The sequence below is a fragment of the Ctenopharyngodon idella genome, chromosome 14, assembly GCF_019924925.1.
Source record: "Ctenopharyngodon idella isolate HZGC_01 chromosome 14, HZGC01, whole genome shotgun sequence".
Taxonomy (NCBI): Eukaryota; Metazoa; Chordata; class Actinopteri; order Cypriniformes; family Xenocyprididae; genus Ctenopharyngodon; species Ctenopharyngodon idella.
The window spans coordinates 11,724,877-11,740,948 of record NC_067233.1 but is presented as its reverse complement, the minus strand read 5'-3'; the positions used below and the strand labels follow the sequence as shown (position 1 = coordinate 11,740,948).

At 35.1% G+C, this 16,072-nt stretch overlaps 3 protein-coding genes across 4 annotated transcripts; 2 read left to right on the top strand and 1 right to left on the bottom strand.

Moving 5' to 3' along the window:
- Positions 1 to 1,768: 1,768 nt before the first annotated feature.
- spdl1 (spindle apparatus coiled-coil protein 1) lies at positions 1,769 to 8,729 on the top strand. 2 transcript variants are annotated; one of them, XM_051860460.1, is made up of 12 exons: positions 1,769 to 2,182; positions 2,856 to 3,019; positions 3,144 to 3,320; positions 3,608 to 3,802; positions 3,911 to 4,060; positions 4,711 to 4,809; positions 5,033 to 5,143; positions 5,226 to 5,366; positions 5,444 to 5,547; positions 5,632 to 5,819; positions 7,024 to 7,312; positions 7,785 to 8,729. In XM_051860460.1, the coding sequence occupies exons 2-12, from the start codon at positions 2,963 to 2,965 to the stop codon at positions 7,942 to 7,944; spliced, it is 1,671 nt and encodes a 556-aa protein (XP_051716420.1). In that variant the 5' UTR covers positions 1,769 to 2,182; positions 2,856 to 2,962; the 3' UTR covers positions 7,945 to 8,729. The 2 variants fall into 2 exon arrangements, with proteins under 2 accessions (XP_051716420.1, XP_051716421.1); XM_051860461.1 differs by lacking the exons at positions 1,769 to 2,182; positions 7,024 to 7,312; positions 7,785 to 8,729 and adding an exon at positions 5,959 to 6,326 and having other exon boundaries at positions 2,908 to 3,019.
- A 108-nt stretch (positions 8,730 to 8,837) lies between these two features.
- Positions 8,838 to 12,833, top strand: sil1 (SIL1 nucleotide exchange factor). The gene is made up of 9 exons (XM_051860940.1): positions 8,838 to 9,212; positions 9,301 to 9,433; positions 9,524 to 9,632; positions 9,721 to 9,826; positions 9,904 to 10,092; positions 10,416 to 10,537; positions 10,894 to 10,990; positions 11,104 to 11,268; positions 12,408 to 12,833. Exons 1-9 carry the CDS (start codon positions 9,126 to 9,128, stop codon positions 12,774 to 12,776), a joined length of 1,377 nt encoding a protein of 458 aa, XP_051716900.1. The 5' UTR covers positions 8,838 to 9,125; the 3' UTR covers positions 12,777 to 12,833.
- A 254-nt stretch (positions 12,834 to 13,087) lies between these two features.
- Positions 13,088 to 15,607, bottom strand: si:ch211-195b11.3 (uncharacterized protein LOC100334344 homolog). The gene is made up of 4 exons (XM_051860945.1): positions 15,470 to 15,607; positions 14,658 to 14,680; positions 14,016 to 14,119; positions 13,088 to 13,745 (listed from the first exon to the last, which is right to left on the bottom strand). The coding sequence occupies exons 1-4, from the start codon at positions 15,516 to 15,518 to the stop codon at positions 13,691 to 13,693; spliced, it is 231 nt and encodes a 76-aa protein (XP_051716905.1). The 5' UTR covers positions 15,519 to 15,607; the 3' UTR covers positions 13,088 to 13,690.
- Between the last annotated feature and the right edge of the window lie 465 nt (positions 15,608 to 16,072).

The window sequence follows — 16,072 nt, the reverse complement described above, 5'->3', positions numbered from 1 at the left end:
GTACGTGCACACACACACACACACGTATGGTTCGCTATCTTTGTAGGAACTCTCCATAGACATAATGGTTTTTATACTGTACAAACTGTATATTATATATCCCCTTACACTAACCCTACCCATAAACCTACCCATCACAGTTAAACTTTCTGCATTTTAACATTTTCACACACAAAAAAAAAAAAAAAAAAAAATCTGTATGATTTATAAGCTTGTTTCCTCATGGGGACCTCAATTTAGGTCCCCATGGTGACACGAGTCCCCATGAGTCAGTGTGCATTCAGGTTGAAGTCCCCACCGGGATAGAAAAACAAGCACACACACACATACAAACAAAAGATAATTTAATTTCTAGGCAGTGAGGTCAGTGGTAAAGTGTGGTGACATAACTGGAAAACTTGCTTGTAAAACCGAATTTTCTTCTTTCAAAAGTTTCATTGAGGGGACAGATGGGTGACCTATCACTCAGCATGAGCAATAGGAACTGATAGTTGTGATCTGCATAACAGATGAAGTGTCTGGAGCCAGTACTTTACAGATATTTGGTGACACTTAATGCTGATGGGTGGAGACAATGTCTATGTATGAGAGTGTTCTTCTCACCTTTTAATATGCAAAACACATCCATCGTCTAAGTGTGAGATTAAGTTTCAAGCTGTTATGGCTGCATATTTTGAATTGACCTAAAGACTTTAGATTTCTGATATGGTTGGGTTGAGTTTTATTTATTGATTTATTTATTTATTTATTGTCCCTGCATGGCTCTAGGGCTGCAATAAGATGCATTGAATGCCTGTCAGGGCAGTCATCTTTTCAGTAGTTGTCATAAGTCACCGTGGACTAAAGGTAGAAATGAATGAGTTTCATTTCTTATGCCTATCCAATAACAAGAAGCGGAGCTGGCGATAGATAAGGATGTGACTCATGAGTCCCATTTACACCTGGTATAAATTAAAACAAGAATACTCAAATCGGTACAAATTAATTTTACCATTTACATCCGTCTTGGGTAATCTGTTTAGCACTTGTGAACGCAACTCACCCAAGATATATTTCAGGTGTAAATAGGGCCATGTTGTCTGCCATCTCAGAAACTGAAAGCCAAGGAATCTGAAACTGTTGAAAACCTCCCCAGGAACCCCATGAATGTTGATTGATGTGTAATTCTCTCCACAGTCACACTTCCTGAAGTCAAACAATTTTTTTTACTCTTTTTGAACGTGATATAATTGTAGCCATGGCTAGTTAACTTGAATACCTAACTTCTATATATGCTATATTAAGCAGCAAAACTGTTTTCAAAATTAATAAAAGAAATTTTACTTGAGCACCAAATCAGCATGTTAGAAGGATTTCTGAAGGATCATGTGACACTGAAGACTGGAGTAATTCAGCTTTGCCATCACAGGAATAAACATTTTACAGTTTAAAATATATCAAAGAAAGGAGTTATTTTAAATTGTAATATTTCACAGTATTACTGTTTTACTGTATTTTTGATCATATAAATGCAGACTTCTTTCAAAAGATAAAGTTACTGACCTCACATTTTTGAATGATAGTGTATCTATTTTGTAATTTCTTAAGAACCACCGTAACAGTTTTGTGTTTTATAGTCTTTATAGAGGCTTATGCTTAAAAACAGCATTCTTGTTTTTCTGTGGATTTTCCATATCCTCGCTGCAATCAGTTAAATGTTAGCAATTCACACAGCTAGCTAAAAGGTGAAAAAAAACTCAAGAGGGGGGCACAAATAGGGGTAAAACCATGCCATTAAAGCATTTTTGTTGTTTTTATTATTTTTTGTTTGTTTTTATTTTTGCACTGAAATGTAGAAAAAATAAGTGATACTTTTTATTGTAAAATGTATTTTTTTTATATAATATAGTTGGATATAATACAACATTTACTTTCGGGTTTGTGTCAAAATCAAATATAAAGTTCGATTTTTGTCCCTTTGTAGTAAAACGTTTGGGGGAATCTGCACTGAGTGACATCTCGAGACTAGAGAATGACGTTTTCTGTGCAGGATTGGAAATCTCGCGTTTTCTCGCGATATGTGATTGACGACTGCTGCAGAATTCAAACTAGCCGTTTGAAAGTTCCCGAGCAGGAAAGCAGTTGGGGCAGGTCATTCTTCAGATATATTATTGCTATCACCAACTACCCTTTAAATCTAAAGGTAAACACATTTAGACATCTACTTTGTTCTGTAGCTGTCAGTTGTATGTGGCACCAAGAAAACAGACTTCTTATGAATACCACGCGATGTTTTTGATCGAAGTTTGCATAGTTAACCCGAGGTAACGAGCTAACGCAGTTAACTCTGTAGTTGGCCAAAACCATTAGAGTCTGTCTTCATTTACTCACCCTAATGTTTTTTTTTTTTTTTTTTAAAGAACTGACTTCCATGAAACACTAAAAGGGAATGGCAGCTTTAGTCATATATATATATATATATATATGTATGTATGTGTGTGTGTGTGTGTGTGTGTGTGTGTGTGTGTGTGTTTGTTTGTGCTTCAGGTGTACCCTACATACGGGGACAAAATGTCCCCACAAAGATGGGTAAATCCTTGACCATGTGGGTATATTTTTGGTCCTAGTGAGGAAAACAGCTTATAAATTATGCTAAGTGATATTTTTTGAAAATCTAAAAATGCTGAAAGTTTTCTGTGATGGGTAGGTTTAGGGAATAGAATATACAGTTTGTACAGTATAAACATTATTATGTCTATGGAAAGTCCCAATAAAACATGGATACCCAACGTGCGTGCGCGTGTGTGTGTGTGAAAGACAAGTATACACAATATTCTACGTTAATGATCACATACACTCATTTCATCTCATTTTAGATGTCAGATCTTGAGGATGAGATTAAAGTGTTACGGCTGAGGTGCAGGAAGGAGAAGAGGCGCTTCAGAAGGCTGGACAGTATGGACTTCAACTTTTGGATGACAAAATGGATATGCACAACAAATTGGAGGAACAGCGAATCGAGATGTCCAATATCATTGAGGTACTCAATCCACATTGATTGGCACCATTTGATCGACCACAATATGATGATTAACAGTAGCTGATCAGTGAATGATTTCTTAAATGTGTTAAAATGTAATTTTGACAGTATTCTCTAATTGCAGACTCTGGAACAAGAGAAATACTCTTTGGAAAGGGAAGTTGAGTTAAAGGCCCGCATGTTGGAGAGTCTGCGATCAGAATTTGAACTTGTCAAAAACCAACAGAAACATCAAATGGAGCAGAAACAAACTCTGCTGGAGAGGAACCATGCTCTTGAGCTCAGTGACTTAAAGAATAAGGTCAGCTTATATGCTTTTCTTGTTCAGAAGTGATATGTTTTTCCCCATATGAAGGATTCGTTTATCTTCCACTTTTCATCCGCTGAAGTATGTCATTTTTTATGTTTTAATCATTCTCGACAGTTGGAATCCTATCTGAAGACTCAAGTTGTAATTTTTGCATTTGATGATGCAACCAGTAACAAAGAAATTACACACTTTAGGTTGAAGCATAATTTCATAGAATTGCTTATTGTCCTGAAAAGGGATGTTATCGTATCTGTGGTGCTGATAAAATGCCTTTGTAGATGGAGAAAATGAAGACAGATTTAGAGGAGGCTCAACTTGCTGAGAAGCAGATGAGACACAAGCTGGACCAGCAGTCTGAAGTACTAAACAGCAAAACCGAAGAACTGCGTGTTCTTACAGAACGTGCACATGAAACAATGTCCTCAGAGATACTTGAGCTGCAAGTGCAGAAGATGGATATGGAATCAGCAATGGTAGAGTACTTTCTAATCTTTATTTTTAATGGAAAAACATGGACATGCGTCATAGAAATAAGCAATGTCAGTGTGCCCTTGGTGTTGAAGTGTGATCTTGTCTTGCAGGCGTCTTTGGAGCAGGAGCTTCAGGAGGCACGATACAAAGAAGAGCAGCTACAATTGGCCAACACTACCCTCCAGAGGCAACTGGAGAGACTCACAGAAGAGAAGGAAGAGAGAGAGAAAGAGGCAGTGTCCTGCTATAATGCTTTAGAGGCATGTCAATTAACATTTTCAAGTAAACATGTTTATAAAACATGTATTTACACTACCTTTCAAAAGTTTTGGGTCTTAAAGATTTTTTAAATGTTTTTGAAAGAAGTCTCTTATGGCTCACCAAGGCAGCATTTATTTTGATCCAAAATACAATAAAAAATATTAGAGTAAAATATTATTACAATTTAAAATAGATTTTTGCTATATTCATATATTTTATTTATTTCTGTAATGTCAAAGTTGAATTTTCAGCAGACATTACTGTAGTCTTTAGAGTCACATGATCCTTCATTCTAATATGCTGATTTGATATTTTTGTTAAAACCATGATACATTTTTTCAGGATTCTTTGATGAATTGAACATTCAAAAAAACAGCATTAATTTGAAAACTTTTGTAACAATGTGCAAGTCTTTACTTTTTATTCATAACTTTTTATTCATTTAATGTGTCCTTGCTAAATAAAAGTATGAGTTTTCCCAAACTTTTGAACAGTACTATGTATTGATAAAGTTCTGTAGGTAATGCTCTAGAAAAATGTTTCTTATATTGATATAGTGTATTCACATGGAATTCTGATGATTTTCAGCACTGATTGAGGGGAGAAAAAATAGAAAAATATTTGACAGTTTTTGTTCTACTCAATGTAGAAAGCTCGTGAAGCCAACCAAGACCTTCAGATCCAGCTGGAACAGGTGTTGCAGCAGGCACAAGATCCAAACAGCAAAGGCAATTCCTTGTTTTCTGAGGTACAGTATTGATACTTCTACTGCTTTCTTTATAACTTACTTTAATTATCACTAAGTCTTAATTTAGAGAGCAACTGAATAACATTTTATATCAATGCAATATAAAAATTAAGTATAAACAGTTAATATGGGGCATTGTATTTCCTCATAATGAAACAGTTTTGTTCATTTTTTTTTTCTTTCTTTTTTTATGTACTGTGATAAAATATTTGGATTTGCACAGGTAGAGGACAAGAGAGCAGAGATGGAGCGGCAGCTGAACAGCATGAAAAGACAGCATGAGTCTCTACAAAAGCAGCATGTTCTCACTAAACAGCATATGCAACGCATGAAGGTAAATAGTGTTTTTTGAGAAATGCTTTACATTTTATTTATAGTTTTCCATATTATGGTTTTCCTTGTGTCTGCTGTTTTAGATGCAGATAGCTACCCTTATGCAGCTCCAGGGCAACAGGGCCGACCCAGCCCAGCTTGAACGATTGCAATTCATGTTATCTGACAAGAACAATGAGATAGAAGGCCTTATGATGAAAGTAAGAGAACTGGAGAAAGAGAAGGTAAGGCATATTACGACCAGCATTGAAATGGAATATTACAGTTTGAGGAATGTTTTTAGCAACTCTGTCACCAACAGATGACTGTAAAAGACCAACATCCACCTGCCCCATCTAAAGAAGGCGAGCATATGGATGAGACTTATTACACAGACCTATTAAAAATGCAACTTTCAAATTCAAAGTAAGTGTTCTCTCATTATTTGTACTGGTAGTAGTACTTTTTTTTGTCATTTTTGCATTAAAAAAAGTACATGTATGTGTATAGGAAGGATGCAGAGAAACTAAAAGATGAGTTATCCATGGCAAGAATGAAGGCTCTCTCTGAAAGTCAGAGAGTGTTGGAGTTGGAGAGGAAACTCTATGGCACTGAGCAAGCACTGAAACAAAGACACAGTGACAATATGAGGCTCCAAGTCAAGCTTGAAGAACTAAAGATGAAATACACACCTAATGGTAATTTTTTTTTTTTTTTTTTTTTTTTTTTTTTCTTCATCTCTGAGCCCTAGTTTTTTTTTTACATAAATGATGTTTTATTAACAAAATTTGGGAGGAGCACTTTCAAATGATCTATCCAATCATCATGTCATTCCAGCCAGCAGTCCGCAATCAATAATCAGCATGTCTGCCCAATCAGCATAAGTGAAGGACATCATAAATACGCAGCCGACTCACCTATGTTCCTCAACAGTTTTTCAGCATCCCTCCACCACCCTGTCTCCTCACACTCGCATGGTTATCTTCCAAACCAGAATATGGGGGGAGTACTCTGGGTTAGGGCCAAATACCGAGCTCGGAGCCCTCTCCTCGGACAGCACGCCAAATACGCATAACATTTATTTATCTGACTTATTCGTAAGTGTGAACTCGTGAAACCAGTTTAGTGCAATAGTCAGTTCTGAAAGTAAAAATCCCATTCATTTTTTCCCATAGGGGAATTGATTTTTAACAATAACATATAAAGCTTTAAAGGGTTAGTTCACCCAAAAAAATAAAATTTTTGTCATTAAATACTCACCCTCATGTTGTTTCAAACCTGTAAGACCTCTGTTCATCTTCGGAACACAAATTAAGATATTTTTGATGAAATCCAAGAGGTTTTTTTTATCCTCCATATAAAGCAACATAATTACCGTCATTCAAGGTCCAGAAAAGTAATAAAGACATTGTTAAAATAGTCAACGTGACTACAGTGGTGTAACCTTAATGTTATAAAGCGATGAGAATACTTTTTGTGCGTAAAAACAAAACAAAAATAACTTTATTCAACAAATTCGTCTCTCTCCTGTCTCTCTCCTCTTTTACGCTGTTTACGTTCAGCACTTCCAGGATCTACGTCAGAACACCGACTCAGTATTGGCCAGTTAGTGATGACAGAATTTTTTTTAACTATCCCTTTAAGTACACAGTCTTGTACTTTTGTCTGATTTTTAAATCATATTTTGCTTCAAATCAAAGTTTGCAATGTTGTGGTTTATCTGATAGCTGGTTGGTTTGGTTTAAGGCCTAGAACTCTTTAACAAAGACTTTTTAAAAATCCCTATGGGAAAAATAATTTTTCTTGAAAAAGTGGCTGTGCATTTTATTAGTTAACTACTGTAATAATTCATCTTTGTGCTGCTATTATATACTGGTCATAAATGTAACATTATGTATTCAGAGGTGAACAAAGCTCAAGTACAGAAACGCCGCCGGGAGAAGTTTCCTGTAGCAGTTCCAGAGGAAAAGTCAGCACCCAGCAAAGAGGATACTGCAACCATGGATACTGAGCCAAACAAGGGCTTGTGTGAAAATTCGGAGGAAAAAAGCCAGAGTCATCCCATTGAGAAACCAGTTGTGATCCCGTTACAGTCTGCACAACCCACAGAACCCAACCCTGTCATTCCCCGTGAGAGCAAGTCTGTTCGAATCTGTGAGGATCCCCCAGTCTGCATTCCAGATGCGCCCAGGTCAGTGCCAACCTCTGCATGCCAGCCCTTCTCCCTTCTGCTGCGCTGTGTCAACTTTACAGTCTTTGTCATCTTCCTCTTCCTGGGTTTTATGAGAACATTCACTCCTCGACCGTCACTTCCTTCTCTACCGCTGCCTCTCAGGAATCCTGTTGCTCGAAGAAACTTATTTTAACATTTAATTGCATGAGATCTTGGTTTAATGACTAGACTATAAGAAGATAAACTGTTAAGGACTGTTAAATCATTGTGAAATGTAACCTGATATTTGAGTAATACAAGAGTTATTATTTTTTGCTCTTCAACTGTCAGAGTTTTTTGACAGTGACATTAAAATTCCTACTTTTAAAGAATTACTCCTGTGGCAGTAGTAAATAATAATGTTAACTTAAAAATGTTGTTCTATGACATTGAATTTTAGCACTTAAGATCTATATTTTCAACCACCACAAACTGAATAATTTGCCTGTAGGTCTCCTGTAAGTGACTCCAATAGCAAGAAAGAGGATCAAACTCATCATAGCAGTGAAGAGGAGGAGAACTGGAGAACTGAAAAGAAGAGGAAAAAGTACCAACAACCCACACATGTTAACTCAGAAAAAACCATGGCAAACGAATGTGCTCAACAGTAGTTCGGCTAATGCAAAATGTGAATCATTTGTCATAGTTAAAAAAAAACAAACAAACAAAAAAAACAATATATTGTATAAATATTTTAGCAGGTTTGTAATTTACACAATTAATTGATTGATTTGACTTGTCCTGTCTATGCACATAATTTGTAGCACATTTTATAATTTTTTCACATTTATTAATACCTCTGTAATATAATTAACTAATGAATAAAAAATGAATTAATGCAGTCTTAATGCATTATCTTGTTTACTGTATATGTTGTAATGAACTTCCTGTGTACCATTATTTACATGTTCTATAATGGTTTATAGACATATACATACTTATAAACATTTGGAAAAATAAAGCCAGATTGTGATGGTCATCAGTTTTGGTTTTTCTTTTTGAGAGATCATAATTGATGAACAGTATATAAGCCATTGTGTTATTGTTTATTACTTAGTAATATTTGCCGTTTCTCAAGTTCTTCTGCAGTTGTACTTTGTGCAAAATGGTTTATCATTAGTTTATCCTTATCATTTAATTTTATTTGCCTTATTTGTGGTCTTGGAACTAAAAGTTTTTATAGATTTTTATTATGTTTGAGTAATCCACATATACGTAATCAACAGGTAGTTTACATTACAGTTCTAGAATTGTGTCCTGTGTTAAGAGTCAAATATAAAAATATTTTAAACAATATTTTTCCATTAAAAAAATAATTGTGGATGCAGCTTTTATGACCTTTTATGAATTTTCAAAACCTTGATGAATAAAAAATGGCACGTTTGTTAGAGATCGACTTTGATTGCGTCATGAAAATGTGTATCTTCTTGTTGCCAATCACCGCGACCAGAAAGAATGACGTACTCTGAAAACAGACTTGCTTTTATCTGATTGGTTCACGTATGTCGTTCAGATGCACTGCGGAAATGCACATGGTTTCTAGTTGTTTCTTGCTGGACGGTACAGCTGCTAGACTCAGCACGTTAACAGATTGAATAAAACATAATTCGATATGTTTACGGTAGAATGGGCAAATCCAGAATGAGTTAATTTAGTAAAAACTTAGGAATGGATTTTAGGTTCGGCTGGTCTCCTGGCAATGGATGACGTGTGATTGTTTACCAGGTTATTTTTATGTTTTATTTGCAAGCGTATTGCGTTTTCTTTGTCCAAAAAAATATCCAGACTTATAATGCAAAACAAGTGGAGTATCAAATTTGGAGTGGCAATCACTTTTTGGCTTTTCAGTCTTCATCTCATATCTGCCCACAATGTGAAGGTGAGATCTGCTGTCAGGATGTTGCATATCTTATCATTTCTTTTATTGTAATACTTTTAAAACAGTATAATTTTTTTTGGTTATGCAGTCTCCAACAGCTCTGTCTATCAAAGAAAGTTCAGGTGATTATAACAAGGGAGAAGAAACACCGTTTGAGAATGAGGATCCTGAAGATCTGGAGGTGTTTAGACCTACAGACAAGTGGCAAACTCTCAAACCAGGTGGCTATATTCCCATGCTGACTGTTGTTGTGCCCCTAAATAAATAGATGATTAACAGATCATTTCATATTTATCTGTTATTCAATTTAGGTCAAGCAGTTCCAGCAGGCTCTCATGTCAGACTGAATCTTCAGACTGGCCAAAGAGAGGTCAAGATGGGAGAAGAGGAAGGTCTCAAATACTGGAAAGATGGAAACAGGTATAGTAACAGAAGAATATAGTATTCTACAATAAATACTTTATCATATAGTTAGTTATTCAGTGTTTTTTCCCCCCTCTGTGGTCAGGCAAGGGATGATGAACATGCACAGCCCTTCATTCACAGCTGAGGAGCTGAAAGAGGCTCTGAAAAAAATTAAAGAAGGAATGGATGATGCTGTGGACACAAAACAAGTATGTTCATATCAGTTGATTTCTAACCATTTTCCTTTATTGCTTAAGTTTTTTTTAATCAAGATGTTTGAATATAGGAGGAAGATGCAGTGAAGGCCCAATTTCGCCCCATCGAAGAGCTGAAAAAAGACATGAAGGCACTTGACATGCTTGTAGAGACAGATGTTCAAGTTATGAGGAAACTTTTAAACCAATTCAATAATACTAACAGCACAACTGATGAAAAAGTTACAGCTCTTTTTGAACTGGAGTACCTTGTGCACCAGGTAATGCTTTAATTCTGATCATGAAACAAAATGTGCTCAAAGTTTTTCAATTCAATTCAATTCACATTTATTTGTATAGCGCTTTTCACAATGCATATCGTTTCAAAGCAGCTTTACAGAGAATGCATGTCAACATTACAATTTAAAGAATGCAGTTAGCAAATAATGTAATAATTTAGGCAATTAATTTACAATCACTGTTAGCAATTCAATTGAAGGCAGAAGCAATGAGCTCCTGAAAAAATGAATTACATATTAACAATAATTAGGATATATAGAATTTGGGAATTTTTCTTTGAATCTTATTGTTGTTTTTCATATAGGTAGATAATGCCCAAAATTTGGTGTCCATGGGAGGAATGCAATTGGTTATAAATGCATTAAACAATACAGACATTCGTCTCCAGGAGAGTGCTGCTTTTGTGCTCGGATCTGCTGTTTCAAGGTAATTGGCATTCTCTCAAGCAAAATTGCTGCCTACACATGATTTAATGTGCAGTCACATTTAACGTTGTTCAGCGAACTTTCACAGCCGAAATCCAGTCATTTCAAATAGGAATCCACGCATTAAATTTTGGACAAGGGTGAAACATTTACCCACACAGATTTTGCAGCAGGTTCAAGTTGGTCATGTTGATCAACAGAAAGCTGCGTGGTTTGAAAGTGACTTCTGTGTGAACTGTGCTTCATTACATTGCTACACTTTTGACAATAGACAGTTTACCTTTTTTACCCACGTAATTGTCTAATGTGACTCCACCTTTACACTGATGCAATCCATCATCATATACATTTTTCTAGTAATCCATCAGTGCAAGTAGAGGCAGTAGAAGGCGGTGCGTTACAGAAGCTGCTGACATTGCTTGCCACTCAGCGACCAATGGCAGTTAAGAAAAAGGTATAACCAACAAGAAAGCATGGGTATTATGCTGTTAATAAAAGTAGTAAATAGTTAAATAGTCTTTATCATATGAATTAATCATTTACTTTTGACATTCTGATTTAATACAGGTGTTATTTGCCGTGGCCTCACTACTCCGTCACTTCCCGTTTGCTCAAAGTCACTTTCTAAAGCTTGGTGGTGTGCAGGTACTTAGTGAACTGTTTCAAACCCCAGGGGCAGAGGTCCTCCGTGTGAGAATCATCACAGTTCTCTACGATATGATCATTGAGAAGGTTCATATTTGTTTACAAGTTTAAACTTTGTTACACTAGCATGCAAGGTTTGGGGTCAGTACGTTTTTGTTGTTTTTGATAGATATTAATACTTTTATTCAGCAAAAGGGGCATTAAAAAATAACAGTAGAGACTAGGGGTGTATATATTGTGTCACAGTATATCGCAGTACAAAAAATTTCACCCAAAATGAAAATTACTGTGTAAGAAAAAAATTCAAGTTTACAGAGTTTTACTGTAAGTACTACATTGAACTACTATATATAATGTTGAATATAATGTTTAATAATGCAATGGTAGAATATTTGTGGGTCCTGATAATGCCAAATGTCTTGTGTTACCAGTAAAAAGTGGCCTACGCTTTTTTAAATATATCTAGTCAATGACAGAGTGCAAGTATATTCATATTTTTCTGTATTTTTAGTTTCAGAATCATGAATATTTTTAATCTGGTGTAACCATCGTCCTGTGCATTGGGTTACCAGCACCAAGTCCAAGCCTATTAATTTCCACCCCCAATGTAATACCAAATTTAGCATTTTAATCAACAGTTAATTTTTTGTTAACCTTTTACCATATGTCTTGAAGTATCGTGAGTTCAGTATCGTGATATGCATCGAATTGTGACATGACGGTATCATTACATCCTTAGTAAAGACATTTATAATGTTTTAGAATATTTCTATTTCTTTTTAACTTTCCTATTCATCAAAGAGTCCTAAAAAATGTATCATGGTTTCCACAAAAATATTAAGCAGCACAACTGTTTTTGAACATTCATAATAATAAGAAATGTTTCATGAACACCAAATCAGCATTTTAGAATGATTTCTTAAGGATCATTTGACACTAAAGACTGAAAAATCAGCTTTGCCATCACAACAATAAATTACATTTTAAAATATATTAAAATGATGGTTAAAATCATAATAATATTTCACAATATTACTATTTTACTGTATTTGTGATTAAATAAATGCAGCCTTGGTGAGCTTAAAAGACAAAAATATTAACAAATATTTCCGGCCCCAAACTTTTGAATGGTAGTTATTTAGAAATGGTTTACATTGCAAACTGAAAATGTAATTTCCATATTTATCAAGCTCATTCTTAAAATTCACTTATACTTTGTTTTGTAGGAGCTGATATCACAGGTGGGAATGGACATTATACCAGATTCCTCTCACCAGGAACGTTTACGACAATATGCTGAAGTCTCCCTCCTGCCCGTGTTGGTGGAGCAGGGGTGGTGCAGCCTGGTGCCTGAGCTTTTAGCGTCACCTGAGCACGACTGGAGAGAGAAGGCTCTGCGAACTCTGCTTGCCATGATGGCTCAATGTCACGCTCAGTATAAACGGAATCCCTCATTGACAGCTTCTCTGAGTGAACTGCAAAAACAATACCAAGAACTGGTGCTCACAGAGCAGGATGTAGGGGAGCAGGACGGTTACTTTGGAGAGATCCTGGCACTTGTGGACTCTATGGTGGTTAAAATGCAACAGGTGTAAAATGGGGCTGCTACCTTCTTGGAACATGAAGAACTAATAAAATGATTGAATTTTGAATGATGGACTTGTCTGGTTGTCTGGCTCATAGTTTAGTTGATGCACCATGTATAATGTTTACAAAACTAGATGGGTCAATGACAAGTGATTTAAAGTAAGAGTGTTCACAAAAAGACAAGGAAAACTATGTTTTTAGTGTTCTTTCTCATGCTGGTTTCATATGGTGATACTTTTTTAAAAAATATTGTGGTGTAACCAAGTAAAATCAGTTTTGACAAACACACATACTGAATTTATCACGCTTACTGTATATATCAGGTTTTATTTTCTTTTAATTGGGATTTTTCTTAATTATAATTCTAATACAATCTAAAGACAGATGTATCACCCTGATATTTTTTACTTTCCCCCCAAATGTCACAATGAGATTCATTTCAGAAAATAAAAACATGTTCATCTAAGATAGTATGAATTAAATATTTTTTGGAATAAATTAATTGGTTGGAACAAAAATGTATGCCATGTCATTGACAAGTTTTTTTTAAGCTTTCTGAAGGTGTAGATTTTTTAGCTGACAGAAAAAAAATACAATGTGCAATGCAAAGTCTGTTGCTGTAATTTCAAGGACAGTGACAAAAATTACGTAAAGGAAGGAAGAAATTCAGAGTATGAAAGTAGTTTATTTGTAACTATACTTTTTAATCATTACTTATGTAATAAAATAGAGCTCTTAAATGCTTCATTGATATATTGCATTACATTACATGTTGACAATTCAATCTTTCATAAAGTTCCAATATCATATGACCTTATACCGTATGATACTGATTAATATTTGATAGATCATGCTGGTTGCTGTTGTAGCATGGAAAAAATGGAAAGCCATTATGGATGTCATAGCTGTAACAGCAGTAAAATCAGGAGGTCTCACATTTTCCTTCGTGCTTTACATTGACATTCTGGTTACGCAGCCTAAACAGAGAAGATATGTGTTAGAAGAGGCACACAGAGAGAACTGCTGTCAAGAATGTTTACTGTATTGAAAAAAAAGAAAAAAGTCTTTTGCTTTTTTGTCAGAGATATTTTGTGCTCAAAATGAAAACATGGCTGGTTACTAAACCTTGGCAGGTTTGTAAGTGGTTCAAAGCTGACATCTGGGCCTAGCTTGAGATTTCTCACATCTGCTGCCTCAGCCTTATCAAAATGTTGAATTTGTATTGCATAAATTTTCAGCTGACTTACTTGCTCTCCCAGTGTAGCATGCACTCATTGGAGTAAGTGATACCATCGTCTCCACACACTGGATTGTACTCACGAGTACATCCAAAATCAGGAGTATCGGTGTCCTATTATGGAGATATCAGAGAGATTCAAACCACATATCATAACACTTTACCTCCACTGTACTTGATTATACACTACTGTTCAAAAGTTCAGGGTCAATAAGATTTTTTTTTAATTAATATTTTTGTTCAGCAAGGATGCATTAAATTGATCGAAAGTGACAGTAAAGTCATTTATAATGTTTCAGAAGACTTTTATTTCAAATAAATGCTGTTCTTTTGAAAAGATAATAAGAAAAGGTTACTGAGCACCAAATCAGGATATTAAAATGATTTCTGAATGATTATGTAACGCTGAAGACTGGAGTAATTATGTTGAAAATTCAGCTTTACCATCACACGAATAAAATATATTAAACTAGAAAAATGAAAACTGTTATTTTAAAATGTAATATTTCACAATATTAGTCTTTTTACTGTATTTTTTATCAAATAAATGCAGCCTTGGTGTACCATAAGAGACTTATTTCAAAAGCATAATTTTTTAAGTAGTTACGGCAACATCTGGTAACTTTAAAATGATGGTTTTACTATAACTTACCTCTCTCGGCTGTGGTTCTGCCGCTGTGAAAAGAGTAAAGATACATTATTATTATGAGAAATGAACCAGGAAGGGCATTTATGTTTTCTCTGCTGAAATTCCAGACAAGGCATAGAATAAAAAAAAAGAAGCTGCTAAGCAAGTTTTGCTGTTTCTTTTCAACCTATTGTATGTTTTGCTTGAATAGCTTCTAGGCACTTTATGTATGCGGTTATCTCTTTCATTTCAACATCCTTCTGTGTTTTTGAGTTTATTTGCATGGATTAAATGGAAATATATTCCAGCAATACTTCAGACTAGGTTCAGGTCAAAGAATCAGAGAATCTAAACTTATAACAACAACTCAACTTATAGATTCTTTATACCAGCTCTAATCATGTTGCTTCTGTCCAGATTCTCTCCCCACCCAAACATGAAATGGTTTTGAGTCAGTTATCAGTTCTCATCAAACCATGGATCTCTACAACATGGACCCATTCCAAAATATAACAAAAAGTATCTGTCTGGGTAGTGAATAGTCAAGACTAATGTCTTTTAAGAATAAAATGTAATCTTGTAAACTGTAACCTTGTCATACCTGGATTTTCAGGAAAGCAAATAACAATGTAAAAGTCATCATCTATATGTTAAAAAAAACATTGTGTGGTATTTCAAACATGCGTATGACACATCAGTGTCCAATGATGTATATTAAACAACAACAGTAGCCTGGCTAAGTATGAGTATTTAGTTTTAAGATAATTTTTACAACATATAGTATTCACAGTTCAGTGATTTTATGGACCTTAACAAACAGCAATTTTGATACTTACAAGAGAGGTAAATGAGAAAAGAAACGCAGATCAAGACAGCCAACTTCATGGTCACAGTTGTTGAGCGAGTTGAGAGTGGGAAACTCAGCAGGTGTATCTTTGTAGCTGGGGTTCTGTAGTTATATAGCTTTTGAAATTAACCAACACTCCTCCCTCTCTCCCATTGTTGCTGCCTACCCAGAAAGAACCTGACTAGTGACATTCATGTAATGGGTCCACAAACAATGACTAAGGGCATTTGGGACTTAGGTCATTTGTCTGTGGTTTTGTAATATTATTAGAGATGCCTTGTCAAAGTGCATCCTAAAGAAACTGTTCAATTATATTAAACATTACTAGCAATAGAGAGCAATACTTATAAGCATAAAATCCCTCTTGTCCACGAGAGGAGCAGAGCTGGATAATGAGGTCTAAATAAAGGTCTCATTTTACCAACATGATGTCTAACTTCATTAAATCTCAAAATGTTTGTTGCAGAAATTGATGGCTTGTTACCTGTAATTGTTTTTATATTCAGTAAATGTCTTGTTTTCAAAATCTTCATAGGCTTCACATATGTAGCCTAGTCATAGCTCATTTGCTTTATTTTGCTGATGGCCTTTT

Excerpts from the sequence above, each read along its gene's own strand:
- si:ch211-195b11.3 (XM_051860945.1), bottom strand. The coding sequence starts at position 15,518 with ATGAAGTTGGCTGTCTTGATCTGCGTTTCTTTTCTCATTTACCTCTCT. Across the intron at positions 14,681-15,469 it reads TTTTCTCATTTACCTCTCTT|CGGCAGAACCACAGCCGAGA; the intron begins GTAAGTATCAAA and ends CTCTTTTCACAG. Across the intron at positions 14,120-14,657 it reads CAGAACCACAGCCGAGAGAG|GACACCGATACTCCTGATTT; the intron begins GTAAGTTATAGT and ends TCTCCATAATAG.
- spdl1 (XM_051860460.1), top strand. The coding sequence starts at position 2,963 with ATGGATATGCACAACAAATTGGAGGAACAGCGAATCGAGATGTCCAAT. Across the intron at positions 4,810-5,032 it reads GCAATTCCTTGTTTTCTGAG|GTAGAGGACAAGAGAGCAGA; the intron begins GTACAGTATTGA and ends GGATTTGCACAG. Across the intron at positions 5,144-5,225 it reads AGCATATGCAACGCATGAAG|ATGCAGATAGCTACCCTTAT; the intron begins GTAAATAGTGTT and ends CTGCTGTTTTAG.
- sil1 (XM_051860940.1), top strand. The coding sequence starts at position 9,126 with ATGCAAAACAAGTGGAGTATCAAATTTGGAGTGGCAATCACTTTTTGG. Across the intron at positions 9,434-9,523 it reads GTGGCAAACTCTCAAACCAG|GTCAAGCAGTTCCAGCAGGC; the intron begins GTGGCTATATTC and ends TATTCAATTTAG. Across the intron at positions 11,269-12,407 it reads ACGATATGATCATTGAGAAG|GAGCTGATATCACAGGTGGG; the intron begins GTTCATATTTGT and ends TTTGTTTTGTAG.